At 48.4% G+C, this 13,089-nt stretch overlaps 1 protein-coding gene across 1 annotated transcript in view; it reads left to right on the top strand.

The window, feature by feature from the left end:
* Nucleotides 1–13,089, top strand: part of TTBK2 (tau tubulin kinase 2) — a 631,485-nt gene that overhangs the window by 386,887 nt on the left and 231,509 nt on the right. The window contains exon 7 of the mRNA XM_078659515.1: nt 9,142–9,246. Within this exon, the coding sequence (XP_078515641.1) occupies nt 9,142–9,246 (105 nt within the window). The remainder of the gene's footprint in view (nt 1–9,141; nt 9,247–13,089) is intronic.

The following is a 13,089-nucleotide window of genomic DNA, read 5'->3' as shown; positions in this document are numbered from 1 at the left end:
GTAGAGTGAGAGCATGGGTTCTGTGCCAAGAGACCCTGCACCATTATCGTACACCACTGGCAAGATCTTTGATCGCCAGTCCAGACAAACTTAGCTGTTAACGCCTTGCGGATCAGAAATGGCAGCTAGACCTGGAGGTTGCTGGCGCAGGGCGTCAATGGGGAGAGCCCTGGCTTGATTTTTTTTCGCTGCTGCCAACAATGTGGAGTGTCAACGTGTTTACCTATTGGAGTTCCCAAGAAGACCCTCTCTCTTGAGACACATTCTGCCTAGAGTGGAGCACGGGACTAATGCATGAGTTTCTGCAATTGACTGTTCTACCCTGAGTTCTTAAGAAGATCATGGAACAACTGGGCCTAACTTATTATAGTGGCACTGGGTTGGACCAGGAGAGTGTGGTATCTGGAATTTCTAGTTGTGAGCATCTGTCCTCTGATCATGCTGCCACTTGTGTCACAGCAGACTTCTGTCTTGCACCGGGGCCTGCACATTCTACTCCTTCATGCATGGTGATTGAGTGGCGGCAGTTGGCTGCATTTGGTCTACTTCCTGAATAATAAATGGCATTCTGATGGGCAGCCATCCTTATACAAAATCTGTTTACGTAGGACACTGGGACAAGTTTGTGGCTTGGTGTGGCATCTCTAACAAGGACCCACTGCACGCTAAACGGTCATGTGTTGTTTATTGTTCTGTCTTTAGCCTAGCAAGTATTTAAAATAGGCACAGTCAGCGGTTATTTGTCAGGCCTTTTTGTGTTTACCAGGCCAACCATCCTTGTTCAAATAATCTGTTGTGATACTGTTTCCACATATACCTTTTTTTTTTATTTTTTATTTTTTTTTTATTGCAAAATTATATGTCTTTATCATCGCAGTACAGTATATCACCTACAACCCTGAGGCCGGTTTGCATCATAGGGCAAAGGAAAACATAACTGAGACCTTATAGCCTCGCTCGGTTGTAGAGACGGCTTCAATCAACAGGTTGATCGATCGCTTAGACCGAATGTACTTCACAATTAAAACATAATTTGCTTTTTATATTTTTTGTGTTTGTTACCAACGTAAACTTAAACCAAGAAACAAAAACCAAATTAGAACTATACAATACTGCACACAAGATTCAGCATTATAATGGGTTACTCTCAGCACGTTATCTAGCCTCGAAGACTTCTTGTAAGGGACCAATCTGACGAACCTTTCAAAGTCACATCCCACCCACGCCCCCCTCCTCCATCAAGTCCCACCACTATTTGGTCAATCTCTCCCTGTGCATGTATGTCGTCCACCACTGATCTCAACCTCTAATCAGTATCTCCCTCATCATCAGATCCTTCGAGGCCCTCATCTGTCAGTGGCTCACAGATATCCCCCCTATATGAGTTCCACGGTTGCCAAACCCCATTCCATTTGCGCGGGTTATTTCTTAGTTTATAGACTGCCCTTTCTGTCAACATAAGCATATCCATGTTCTTGATCCACTGTGCCAGCGTGGGGAGCTCCGCCGTCCCCCATTTTTGAGCGATATCTCGTTTGGCCGTGATAAATCCTATTGTGGTCCACGCCCTCTCATAGAAAGTAAGATCTGTAGGTCCCCATACATTCAGTAGGCACAACCTTGGGTCCATTGTAAGTGAGGTGTGGAGTGTTTGTGCGATAGTGCGCGTTATTCGCTGCCAGAAACCAACAATGCGCGGGCATTCCCATAGTGTGTGTATGAACGTGCCCTCGTCCCCGCATCCCCTAAGACAGTACGGATGATCCGCTCTCTGCAGTTTGTGTAATGTTGTGCGGGTGTAATAAATCCTATGTAAAATTTTTAATTGTACCAAGCGGAATTTAGATGATATACCCGCCTCACGTGGAGACGCCATGGCTGCGTTCCAGTCAGACTCATCTAAGTCTCCGACGTCAGTCTTCCATTTGTCCTTCAACTTCTGCAGCGGGTCAGGTACATTGTTGAGTATTTTACGGTATGTTAATGAGGTTGCGCCTTCCTGCATGAAATCTGTGAGGAGACGGTCCTCTAATGGGGAGGATTCAGGTGGAGATGTATCAGGTGGGAATGCCGCCTGCAGGGCGTGTCTGATCTGAATGTATCTATACAGTTCGCTATCCCTCATATCGTACTGTTCCTGTAGGGTCGCGAACGAGACCACTCCCTCTCCAGTCCACATATCTCCCACGGTCGAAATCCCAATGTTGTCCCACTGAGTGAAGCCCTTAGTGTGTCTTAGATGACCCAGTGCCTTGGTGTCCCACAGAGGCGTGAGCTTTGTGATGATCCCTCCCCACTGTAACTTCGTTTGTGCCTTGTACCACAGTTGAACGGTGTGTTTAGTGGGCCCTATGAGTTGCGCCGCAATGCCCCGGTGATACAGAGGTGCCAGTAAGCTATTTGTGCCCAGTTGTACCCTGTCTGCTTTGAAAGCCGGGTCCTCCTGTGGGGCGTGCAGCCATTGGTTTAAGGTTTTAAGTTGGGCCGCCCAATAGTAAAATTGCACGTTAGGCAGTGCAATGCCCCCATCATACCAGCCCCTATTCAGCGTTGCGTGCGAAATCCGAGCTGGCCGGTTCCCCCAGAGCAAACTCGAGATCTGCGCTGTTACTTTCTGCAGGTAACCGTCAGGCACCAAATACGGGGCATTTTCGAGAACGTACAGAAATCGCGGCAGGGCCATCATTTTAAATAATGCTGCCCTGCCCAGCAATGTCAGCGGGAGTTCTTTCCAGTGTTGCACATCGCTACGGAGTCGGGACAGGGGAGGTAACAAGTTTAGTCTAGTGAACTCCGCTTCATCTCGAGTGACGTGGATTCCCAGGTATTTGAAGGAAGAGGGAGCTATCCTCAGTGGACAAGAGTCCGGCATTGGCGGGAGCGGCCCCCTGAGCTCAAAAAGTATCGACTTCGCCCAGTTGATGGTATATCCTGATACTCGCCCATGCGAGTCGCAAATTGCTAGGAGGTGGGGCAAACTATGTTCTAGGTCTGTGAGGTATATCAACATATCGTCCGCATAAAGGGACACTCTGTCTTCCCATTGCGAATCCCACCGTATCCCCTTCAGAAGTGGCGTAGTGCGGATAGTGACCGCCAGCGGTTCCAGGACCAAAGCAAAAAGGAGAGGTGAGAGTCGGCATCCCTGTCGTGTACCCCGTTTTAGACATATGGTCCGTGAAGTGTGGCCATTCGCCAATATCTTGGCCATAGGATCCTTATAAAGCATCCTTATCCAGGAGATAAAGACGGGGCCAAAGCCCATCCGTGCCAGCACCGCGAAGAGGTAGCCCCACTCCACTAAATCGAACGCCATTTTGGCGTCCAGCGATAGTATCGCTGCCGGTTCTTGTAACAGTGAGAGTCGTGCCACCACTCCGTGTACCCTGCGAAGGTTAAGGGCCGTGCTTCTATGCGGCATGAAGCCGGATTGATCCGGGTGGATCAGTTGAGTTAAACATGGCATAAGTCTGTTTGCCAGCACTTTCGCTATTATTTTGGCCTCCGGGTTAAGAAGGGAGACAGGCCTGTATGATGTACAGTCGTTGGGCGGCTTTCCCGGTTTCGGGATCGCGACAATGGTCGCCATCCGTTGGTCTGCGGGTAAAATCCCTTTCATCCTACTCTTCTCATACATGTGAAGAAGGGGCGTACTCAGCGACTCTGACATGGTCTTAAACCATTCAATGGGCACCCCATTGGGACCCAGAGCCTTACCTGAGTGGAGGGAATCAATGGCCGATTTAATTTCGTCAATCGTTAAGGGTGCATCGATATCCTTTGCCGCCTCAGTCGTTAAGGACGGCAGAGGCACATGTTCGAGGGCGTCTCGGGCCTCATCCTCCGACACTTCTATCGTTGGAGTGTACACTTCATGAAAGTGGTCAGCCAGGGTTTCCACAATATCTTCCGGTCGTGTGTGCACGTTGCCATAAGAGTCTGCAATCTGTAGTATGTTTCTGCCCCCCCCATGTGTCCTGTCCAGCCATGCCAGGAGTACACTAGCTTTATCCCCTAAGTCATATACCCTATGCTTGGTCGCAGCAATGTCCGCCATCGTCACTCTCCTCAAGTGATCTTTGAGGCGACGCTGGTGTATCTGCAGGTCATGAAGTGTGTCTTCCGATGGGTCTGCCATATGGGCAGTGTTGGCCCTCTCGAGGCCCAACTCCAGTTCCAATGCCTCCCTCCTGTGCGTTTTTTTGTTATTCGTTATCGCTGCAATAGCCTGACCCCTGAACACTGTTTTGTAGGCCTCCCACAATATTGAGGGGGAGTCCACCGAGGACTGATTCTCTTCAAAGTAAAGCCGGGTTGCTTTCTTTAGGTCTTTACAGACCAGCGGAGCTTTGAGATAACCCGGGAAGATCGGAAACACTCGCTTGTGTTTGATGCCTTCGCAAGTTACGGTTAGTGTGATTGGCGAGTGATCCGAGATGCCTCTCGGCTGTATCGCTGCCTCGCCAATGCTGAGGAGACCGTTATTCAATGTGAAAAAGTAATCTATTCTGGAGAGACTGTTGTGGGTCGCTGAGTAATAGGAGTATTGTTGCTGATCTGGGTGTAGTGCACGCCATACATCCACCAAACCCTGTGCTTCTAGAAAGTTCTGTAGTTTGCTAGGGCCAGGTGCTTGCGGACGTGCGGGGAACCGATCGAGGGTATTTGTGAGTGTCATGTTAAAGTCTCCGCCCACAATCAAGTTCCCTTCAGGGAGCTCCAGCAGGAATTTGCCGAGGTCCGGTAGGGCCACTGAGTGCAGCGCCGGCGGAATATAAACTGAGACCACATTTAGCAGTCTACCCTCCCATTGGCCATGCACGGCCGCGAAGCGGCCCTGATCATCTATTTTTGTCGATTTCACTATGTTTTGGGACGATTTCCTTAGCAATATGCCTGTGCCCCGAGACCCTGAGGTAAAGTCAGCGTGTGCTATCATTCGGTACCCCCTCCTATCCATTGCCCGCGTGGCCGCCCCCAACAAGTGTGTCTCCTGTAGGAGAATCAGGGTGGGTCCCCGCCTCTTAATGCCTTGCAAAACCAGGCCCCTTTTGATCTTATCGCCCAATCCCCTAACGTTCCATGACATGATTTGCAGCGGGGTTGGCGTGGTGTGTTGGTCAGTTCCGGCCATAGGAAGGGTCGGAGGGTGGGCCCAGGGGAGCCCGTCGGACAAGGTCCCACACCATTGTAACGGAGGGAGCACTATAGACCGCGGGGCTTTCGCTCTATGAGTGAGGTGGCGTATGTGGACGAGTGCGTGGCTGAAGCGACCTCTCCCACCCTCCCGTCGTGTGACTGTCCCGGTGTCGTGCGATACCTCCCATGTGTTGCGTCATGCCAATGAATATGTGTGCGTACAGTACTAAAACATGCAGGACCAAGTGGTCCCAAACTGTAACCAGTCTTGAACCTCCACCCACCCCCCTCCCTGCCCCCCTGCTACACGGACTCCAAACTGCCCGCCCCCCCAACTGAGCAGAGTGCTTATCCCTACCCCTAAACAGTATACTTGCGCGTTGGGGTGAGGGACTCTCCGCTGCCAGCGGCCTCTCAATCACACCCTCGGAGGTCCATCACCCAGTGTCCAATGGCGGGAAGAGCGTTGAAGCATCATTAGTCCAGTACGTTATAGAAGCCAGGAAATTATTGGTCCTCATTTTCCTCTAGTCCGCCCTCTGCACCTCGAGACGCGCCGCTTTCTGTGTCCCCACTCGCCATCTGGGAGTCCGGATGATTTCCCACATTGTGGCCCTTTGGTACCCGGTTGGTCCGTCGAGGGTGGCGTCCCGGTCTCCACCCCTCCAGCCATTCCTGCACCGCCTCTGGATCGTCAAAGAACCAAGTTTTGTTTTCTGCTACGACCCTGAGTCTCGCAGGGAAGAGCATGGAGTATGGTAGTTCTCGTGACCTCAGTTCTTTTTTGACCTCAAAAAAGGTTCGTCGCCTGCGTGCGACGTCTGCCGTATAGTCTGGGAAGAAGGCAATGGTAGAGTTCTGGAGTTTAATGGGAGGGGATGACCTTGCTGCCTGCAAGACGACATCCCGATCGCGGAAGTTGAATAGGCGGGCCACAATGGGTCGTGGGGCTGCCCCTGGCTTCGGCTGACAACCCGGCACGCGGTGGGCCCTTTCCACGGAGAAAAAGGTGGACAATCCTTTCGGTTGAAGTTCGCCCGTGATTAAGCTCTCCACGAACAAGTCCATAGCTCTTGTGCCCTCCGATTCCGGCACGCCGATAATACGGATGTTGTTCCGCCTAGAACGCCCTTCCTGCTCATCAAGCTTCCCACGCAGCAGTTTGTTGTCCTGTGTCAGCTTCCCCATCGCCTGCTGAAGTACTGAGACATCTTCCACTAGGGATTTTGTAACCACCTCCATGTCTTTGACCTTTTCCGACATCTTATGAAGGTCGGCTCTGAGCAAAGTGACATCCGTGGAGATTGACCCCACCGTCGTCTGTAGCAGGGCCAGTGCATGCATCACGTCTTCCACGTCGCCCTCTTACCTCCCGGCGTATCTGTCGGTTTGCCCCCCGCGTCTCTCCCCGTCACTGGGGAGGCGGGCGATTTTTCGGACGTGTACCGGTCCATACGGATCTGGGTGGCCCCTCCTTTGGTTCCTTTTCCTGCCATGCCAGTGGGTTTCTCGTTTTTCAGGCCTCTCAGCTCCAGGTTGTCCGAAGTATTTCACCCACGTCGGCCAGAGAGTGGTGGCGGAGTCCTCAACTCTGAGGCCAACCCGGGGCGTCCCCCACGCACTCACCGATAAGGACCGGGTGACTCCCTCCGTGCACCCAGGGGATCGGGTCTGAGCCCCAGACCGGGTGAAGACTTTTGCCGGGCACACCCCCTCAATTCAGGCACTTGCAGGATGTTCCGCAGGGCGGAGTATGCCGGCGGTAAAGTAGTTACGCGGCAGGCTCGGAAGATGGCGGCTGCCCCTCGCCCTCTTAGGCTCCCCCTTCGCTGTGGCCGCCGGTCGATTTTCGTGCCGGATTCACCGTTCACAGCGCAACCGGCCAGTCACCTCTCACCGGGTCGCCAGCGGCGCTCAGTCTGGCCGTGCTTCTTCCGTGTCGTCAGCCGGTCTACGCAGCCTGCGGGCACTTCCGGACCAGGTCCCCCGGATCAACTGCACTTCCTGTCGGCCACTCGTTCAGGAAAGGTCCCGGTCTAAGCGAGTGAGGCAGGCCAATCCGTAGCTGCGGCGTACCTCGTTTCCCGGGCTTCGGATTCGAACGCCGCTTCTCGCTACTTGCTCCGCCCGGTCCTGGGTGCTGAAACCCTCCTGTAGGGCTCGAAAAGTGTGGCGAATGATGGGTCGGATAGTTGAAGAGGCCGCTTCAGCTGCGGAGCTCGTCCCTTATGCTGCCGCCATGATCGGCTGCTAGCCACGCCCCCCCACATATACCTTTTTTGATACCATAGTGAAATCTTAATGTAGTCCTTAACTTTCCCTATGTGTACTTCTTTTGAGACGTTGAACAGTTGTTCCCTACATTTCCTAACCCGGAAGGCAGTCTTTTTACAGTCATCCCGCAGACTCGAAACTGGAGAAGTACTGTTGTTATGTAAATTAAGACTCTGTTTTATCTCTAAAACATTTACTTTCACACCCATGGATGTCACGAGCAAAAGTTCAATGCACTAGTGATCGAATGGGAAAAAACTGTTTGTTGTTGCCCCACACATCCTCACTCGATACATATTTGACGCGATGTCCGTGTCTTAGGTTGCCAACAGTCCCTAAACAGGTATTTAGGTACCGAGTGATAATTTAGAAGCCCAGTTTCATTCTTTACAATATCCCACTCAAGAACTGCACCAGGAAAAATACATTTAAACTAAAAAGTTTTTATTTCAAATGTAGGATCCTATTGTTTACAGCAAAACACGGTAGTTATCAGCAGTCTGGAGCAAGTATTCCCTTGAAAGGAAAACATGCCTTGCAAATAGTTCTTCTCCTCTCAGACTTGGCTTAGAATCCGCTTTCCCTGCAGAACGGGATGCAGCAGCGTCACAGCAATCTGAAGGTCTTCTGGCAGTATGTTGGGCAATAACCTAGGGCGAAGGACCTCTCCTGACAAGTGGTTCTATCTGAGATCAGAATTTCTGACCTATCCTTAAGAATATCTGACATAACCTATGTTCATCAACATGCTAGTCTTAGACATATTCTTATAAAGATATAAGGTAAAAACATGTTGATTCAGAATACACTGTTTGTCATTATTATCTGACCTTGAGATGGAGATAACAAGGTACTGGTTCCAGACTGATGTCGCATCAGGTGTCTTGTTGAGGTAATTGTCTGCGCATCGGGTATCTTATCAATCTCCTTGTCTGAATGACTTGACACTTTCACAGGTTCTTGAAAAGATAAGTATAGACTATCTCTGCGTCAAAGGCAGACATGATGATTCTGCAAAAATAGAGAAAATGTAGTCTCGGCTGATCAAGATGGAGTCTAGCCCTAGGGACTTTACCTCACTGCTTTGGTATTTACGCTAAAGAGGAGGAATCTGCAGTTGGAAATATCTAGCAGAAGAACACGTTACTTACCTTCGGTAACAATGTTTCCGGTGGATACTCTAACTGCAGAATTAGAGAATTGCACACTGGCACAGAATATGCGTTTTTTGCTCCACGTCCAAGGGCGCAAACTCACATCCGTACACTTGATTGGTGCCTACATGTTCGTCCAGTCTTCTATTCTGGGATGGAGTGGAGTCTGGGGTGGAGTTGAAGTAACTCCTTACAACACCACCTTCCTGCATGCTGGACTGTGCAGAATTATTTTAGGGACGCAGTCTGTCCCCTGGGGATATTCAAAAGGAGAGACATCTTTGGTTAGATAGAGTATCCACCAAAAACCGCATTACTGAAGGGAAGTAGCTTGTTATTTTCTATGTATTGTTGTGGCATACTCAGTATATTTGTTACTTTTCTACTTATATTTATTTATGTAGCGCTTAGAAATCAGAGGGTAAAGGAAGTCGTTCTAAAGTTTTGTGAAAACACTGTCTTAGCAAATTTAAACATTGTGACCGTAGCCACATCTACTGAAATGAAGTGCTTAATATGTAGCCATAAAACAGATGATTCATTTGTATTTATATGCATTTTTCTTGTCTTCTAGTCCAACTTTGCGATGGGTCGGTTTCCAAGCACGTGTCGGAAGTGTTACATGCTCGATTTTGGCCTAGCTCGACAGTTCACCAACTCATGTGGAGATGTTAGACCTGTAAGAAAGCTATTCACTATCATTATTGCAATTGTATTTATTAAAATGCTTGATTTGTAGCAAAGGCTTGAGTTGTATACCAAATCAAGGTCTACAATCTTTGACTCCATCAAAAAAACTCAACCTGAAATTTTTTTAAAAAATATTTTTATTTGCATTTTGTTTAGAACTCAACAGTACAGTCATGCAATTAGCAACATTCGCCCCTCTCTCCCCATTCACGCCTCCCCACAATCGCAAGCTGTTGGTATGCGTCACATCGTATAGTTGCGAAAGAACTCTGGTCGATGAACAGGCATCTCTCAACTCCCCTTCCCAACTCAACCTGATTTTGAACGTAAAATATTTAGTTTGGTATTCAGTTAATTTAATTTGTTTTTCAACGAAATTCTGTTCAGATTAATAAATACCGTTAGCTTGCTGAAGGTGTGTGTTGTGTTTGACTCTTGAAGGAATTGATTCTGTTTTGAAATGGTGTTATTCAATTTTACCCCCTCTCAGCTCTGTCACATGCAGCGTAGGGAAACACTATGTACAGGTTCCTAGCATAATTATGAAGTTTCCTGATTTGAATAACTGCCTAACTCCTTCCTTTCCCTTGAAGGGTTGAATGGCAGAATCCTCCATCTTTCTTGAGTGAGGTGAGTGAGATTCTGTTTTCTGCCTGACAAAGGAAACCTCACCTTTCACTGTGGCTAGCTCTGGGAGATAATTTATTTACCTAATGTACTCCTACCGATAAACTAATTAAAGTCATAGGATGGTCTCAGTGCTTTCAGTCTCAATTTCAATCTTTGAACCATATCTCTGCTAATGCAATTGCCACAATTTACATCTTATATTCCTTGAACGTAGCCAGCAAAAGATAAGTAGGGTGCAATACCTTTAAAAAGTAAGTGAAGAAAATGTTTCAGCAATAGTAACACAAAGCAGTATGCACCTTTACTTGACATCTGCCCTCTCCCAGCTGGTGGCACATACCAGCAGCTTGTTAGTACCTGAAATACTTAAATACTCTTAAAAAGATAAATCATTAGTTTCACACTTTTTCTTTTATGAGTTTTTCTTGTATATTTTGCCCTTAGTTGCATTTCTCCCACAAACGAAAGATCGCAGGACAGACATCATTAGGACACACTGCTGTCTAGTAAAGCTATCTGGAAGTTAGTCTTTGAAAAACATGGAGCTGTAGATGGGTAAGAATGAACTGGCTTGTTATTCACAAAAATATTCAAAGTAACACCATAGACAGCAAGAGTGAAGCTCAAGGTGTCTCACTTTGAGCCTGAAGGTGGAAAACTTGTGTATGTGAATGTTGATGTCTCCCTCCCCAAAGTGATGTGATTGACCAGTTGGGATAGCATGCATGAGCGACTCGTACAAAATCAGGCTCTTGCCAAAAATACCCAACCATCGCTGTCCTTACCACCTCTCAGAATAAATAATTACCTGCACACTGCCGCTTGGTCTGACCTCCATTGAGACTTCCTTTTATCGCCTTCCATTTAAATGTGTGAAAATGACCTAGTGTGTTGCCACTCAACCCCACCTTCCTCTAGCTTTGTCGTTTCACTCTCTGGAAATGTTATTCCCTTGCTTCCCCTAGGAGAGAGCAGCCAATTGGCTTGACAGCTTGGGTAGAGGTGCTGCAGAAGGAAGCAGAGGTGTGCTGCTTGTCACAGATCGGTTAGACACCAGCTGAGAAAAGGAGCCGTCATGGTTCCCCCACATTCTTTGGAACTGTGGAGCTCCAAGGAGGCAGGAGAAGGGAGTGGAGGAAGCAGATCAGCATCTGCCAGCCTACTGCTTGACAGGTGTCTGTGCAGCTCTGCATACATCAAGTTCTCCACTTCCCTTCAGTATGCACCATGACTTCTCAACAGTGAACATTCGATGGGCAGCATACGTGATTGTAGTCAGGGCTTCAGTACTTACAAAGTAATACACAGGAAGCTGGTCAATAACTCTTGCTGCCCTCTGATAATACAGAATGACAAAAGACTTGGGGCCTGATTACAATCTTGGTGGACCGGGTTACTCCGTCACAAATGTGATGGGTATCCCGTCCGCCAAATTACAATTCATTATATCCTATGGAACTTGTAATACGGTGGACGGGATATCCATCACTTTTGTGACTGAGTATCCCATTCGCCAAGATCGTAAGCAGGCCCTTAATCTTGTTGGTTTGTGAAAGAGTGCTGGAGCTGTGTAGGTTTTGTTTTTATTAATGCTCTACTTAACATATATTTTGTACACGTGAAACAAAGAAAAGGGAAGCGGAAAGGAGGAAGTACGGGAGGAAGGGTGCGGGAGACAATCTCAATGACTATCTCTAGGAAGCTGGCTATTTATGCAGCGTACTAATGTAGGGGTACACCTTGCAAATAGTCCAGACGATCTGTATTGATTTACAGGGGTTTTCTTTAAAAATCTCAGGTGCTCTATTTGTGGTAGTGTGGAAGAGCAGCTTAGGCTTATCATAGGGGAGTGTTGAGCATTTGTTGTACACACAGAGAGCATTTGTTGTACACACAGAGTCAATAAATGAGACTCACACTCAAGAAGAAATTCAAGAGCAATTAAAAAAAATAACACCGATACATTTTATTTTTTAAATTAATTTAGATCCCAAGATCATCGGAATCAGGTAAGTACTTTTGGAGTTATTGTTTTTACAGAAAAACCGTAAAAAATGCAGAAATAAGGGTTTTGAGGTATGAGCCTCTAATGCTGTATCATTATCCTATGGGAGAAACATAAACTGCATAGCAATACTTGCAAACAGTTGATCTCTTGAACTTAAGGTGTTGAGGCGCCAAGGTGGATAGAACCGCCAGCAGTTTGGTTTCACCTGCCCTGGTGTGTCCGGGTGTAGAGGTGCTGCTCACTATGGTAGCCTTGAGCGTTATGCGGTAAAGTCAATTGAGATTACCCTTAACAAAAAAAGGCTGCAAGTGGGGTCTGGGGGAGCAGTCCACCAGAACCCAAATAGGGGTTTGGCTCTTCAGCTTGGGTGCAGAGGTGTTTTTTCCAGTGGGTCGCTTGCATTGGAGACTCTCACTTCTTGGGGTTGACCTGGTGAGGGGGAAAACAAGACAGCAGGTCCACTCTTGGTGATGGCCTCATTGATGCTGACGTCCCTTGTCGGTAGGTCGGTTTTGGCGGTGTTGGTGTCTGGGCGGGACACTTCACAACTCTTGGTTGCTGCAAGGCCTCTGGTACACTGAGCATTGGTGCAGGGAGGCTCTGGGAAGGTTCAGTGTCTTGAGACTTGGAGAAGCGACGGTGATCACCTCCTGGACTCCCTCAGTGGACCAGATGATTGGCAAAATGGTGAACCAGGCAAATGCGGTCAGAGGCTGCAGGGAAGTGGCTCCTCCACTCCAGAGCAGATGCTGAGTGGTTGGCAAAGTGCTAACAGCCCTCCAAGGCTTCAAGAGAATGCACAGCTGCTAGAGGAGTCGGGTCTTTTCAATTGTCAGGACAGCAGCAGCCAGGCAGGGGTTGTTGCCAATTTGGGAACTGGTTCACAGTTCTGTCAGCTCTTCGTAGTCCTTCTTCCGTTCCCAGGTAGATAAATCTGAGTTCCTGGTGTCAGAGAAGCCCCTAAAACCGAATTTAGGGGCGTTAAGGGGGAGTATCGGGTAGTAGTCAATGGGCTACTTACCTCTGGAGTGACTACACCCCCTATATGACCACTTCCTGCGGAGAGTGGACATAATCCTGACCCAGAGTTCCTAGTTTCACCAAAAACAAGATAGTGAAACCTTTCCTTGACTGTCCACTTCAGGTGGCCCACCTTAGTTGTGTGACCAGCCTGTAAGTGTGACACGCCTCCTG

Source organism: Lissotriton helveticus, chromosome 9 (assembly GCF_964261635.1).
Source record: "Lissotriton helveticus chromosome 9, aLisHel1.1, whole genome shotgun sequence".
Classification (NCBI taxonomy): Eukaryota; Metazoa; Chordata; class Amphibia; order Caudata; family Salamandridae; genus Lissotriton; species Lissotriton helveticus.
Note: the sequence above shows the minus strand (reverse complement) of the source record. Positions and strands in the feature narration are given on the sequence as shown.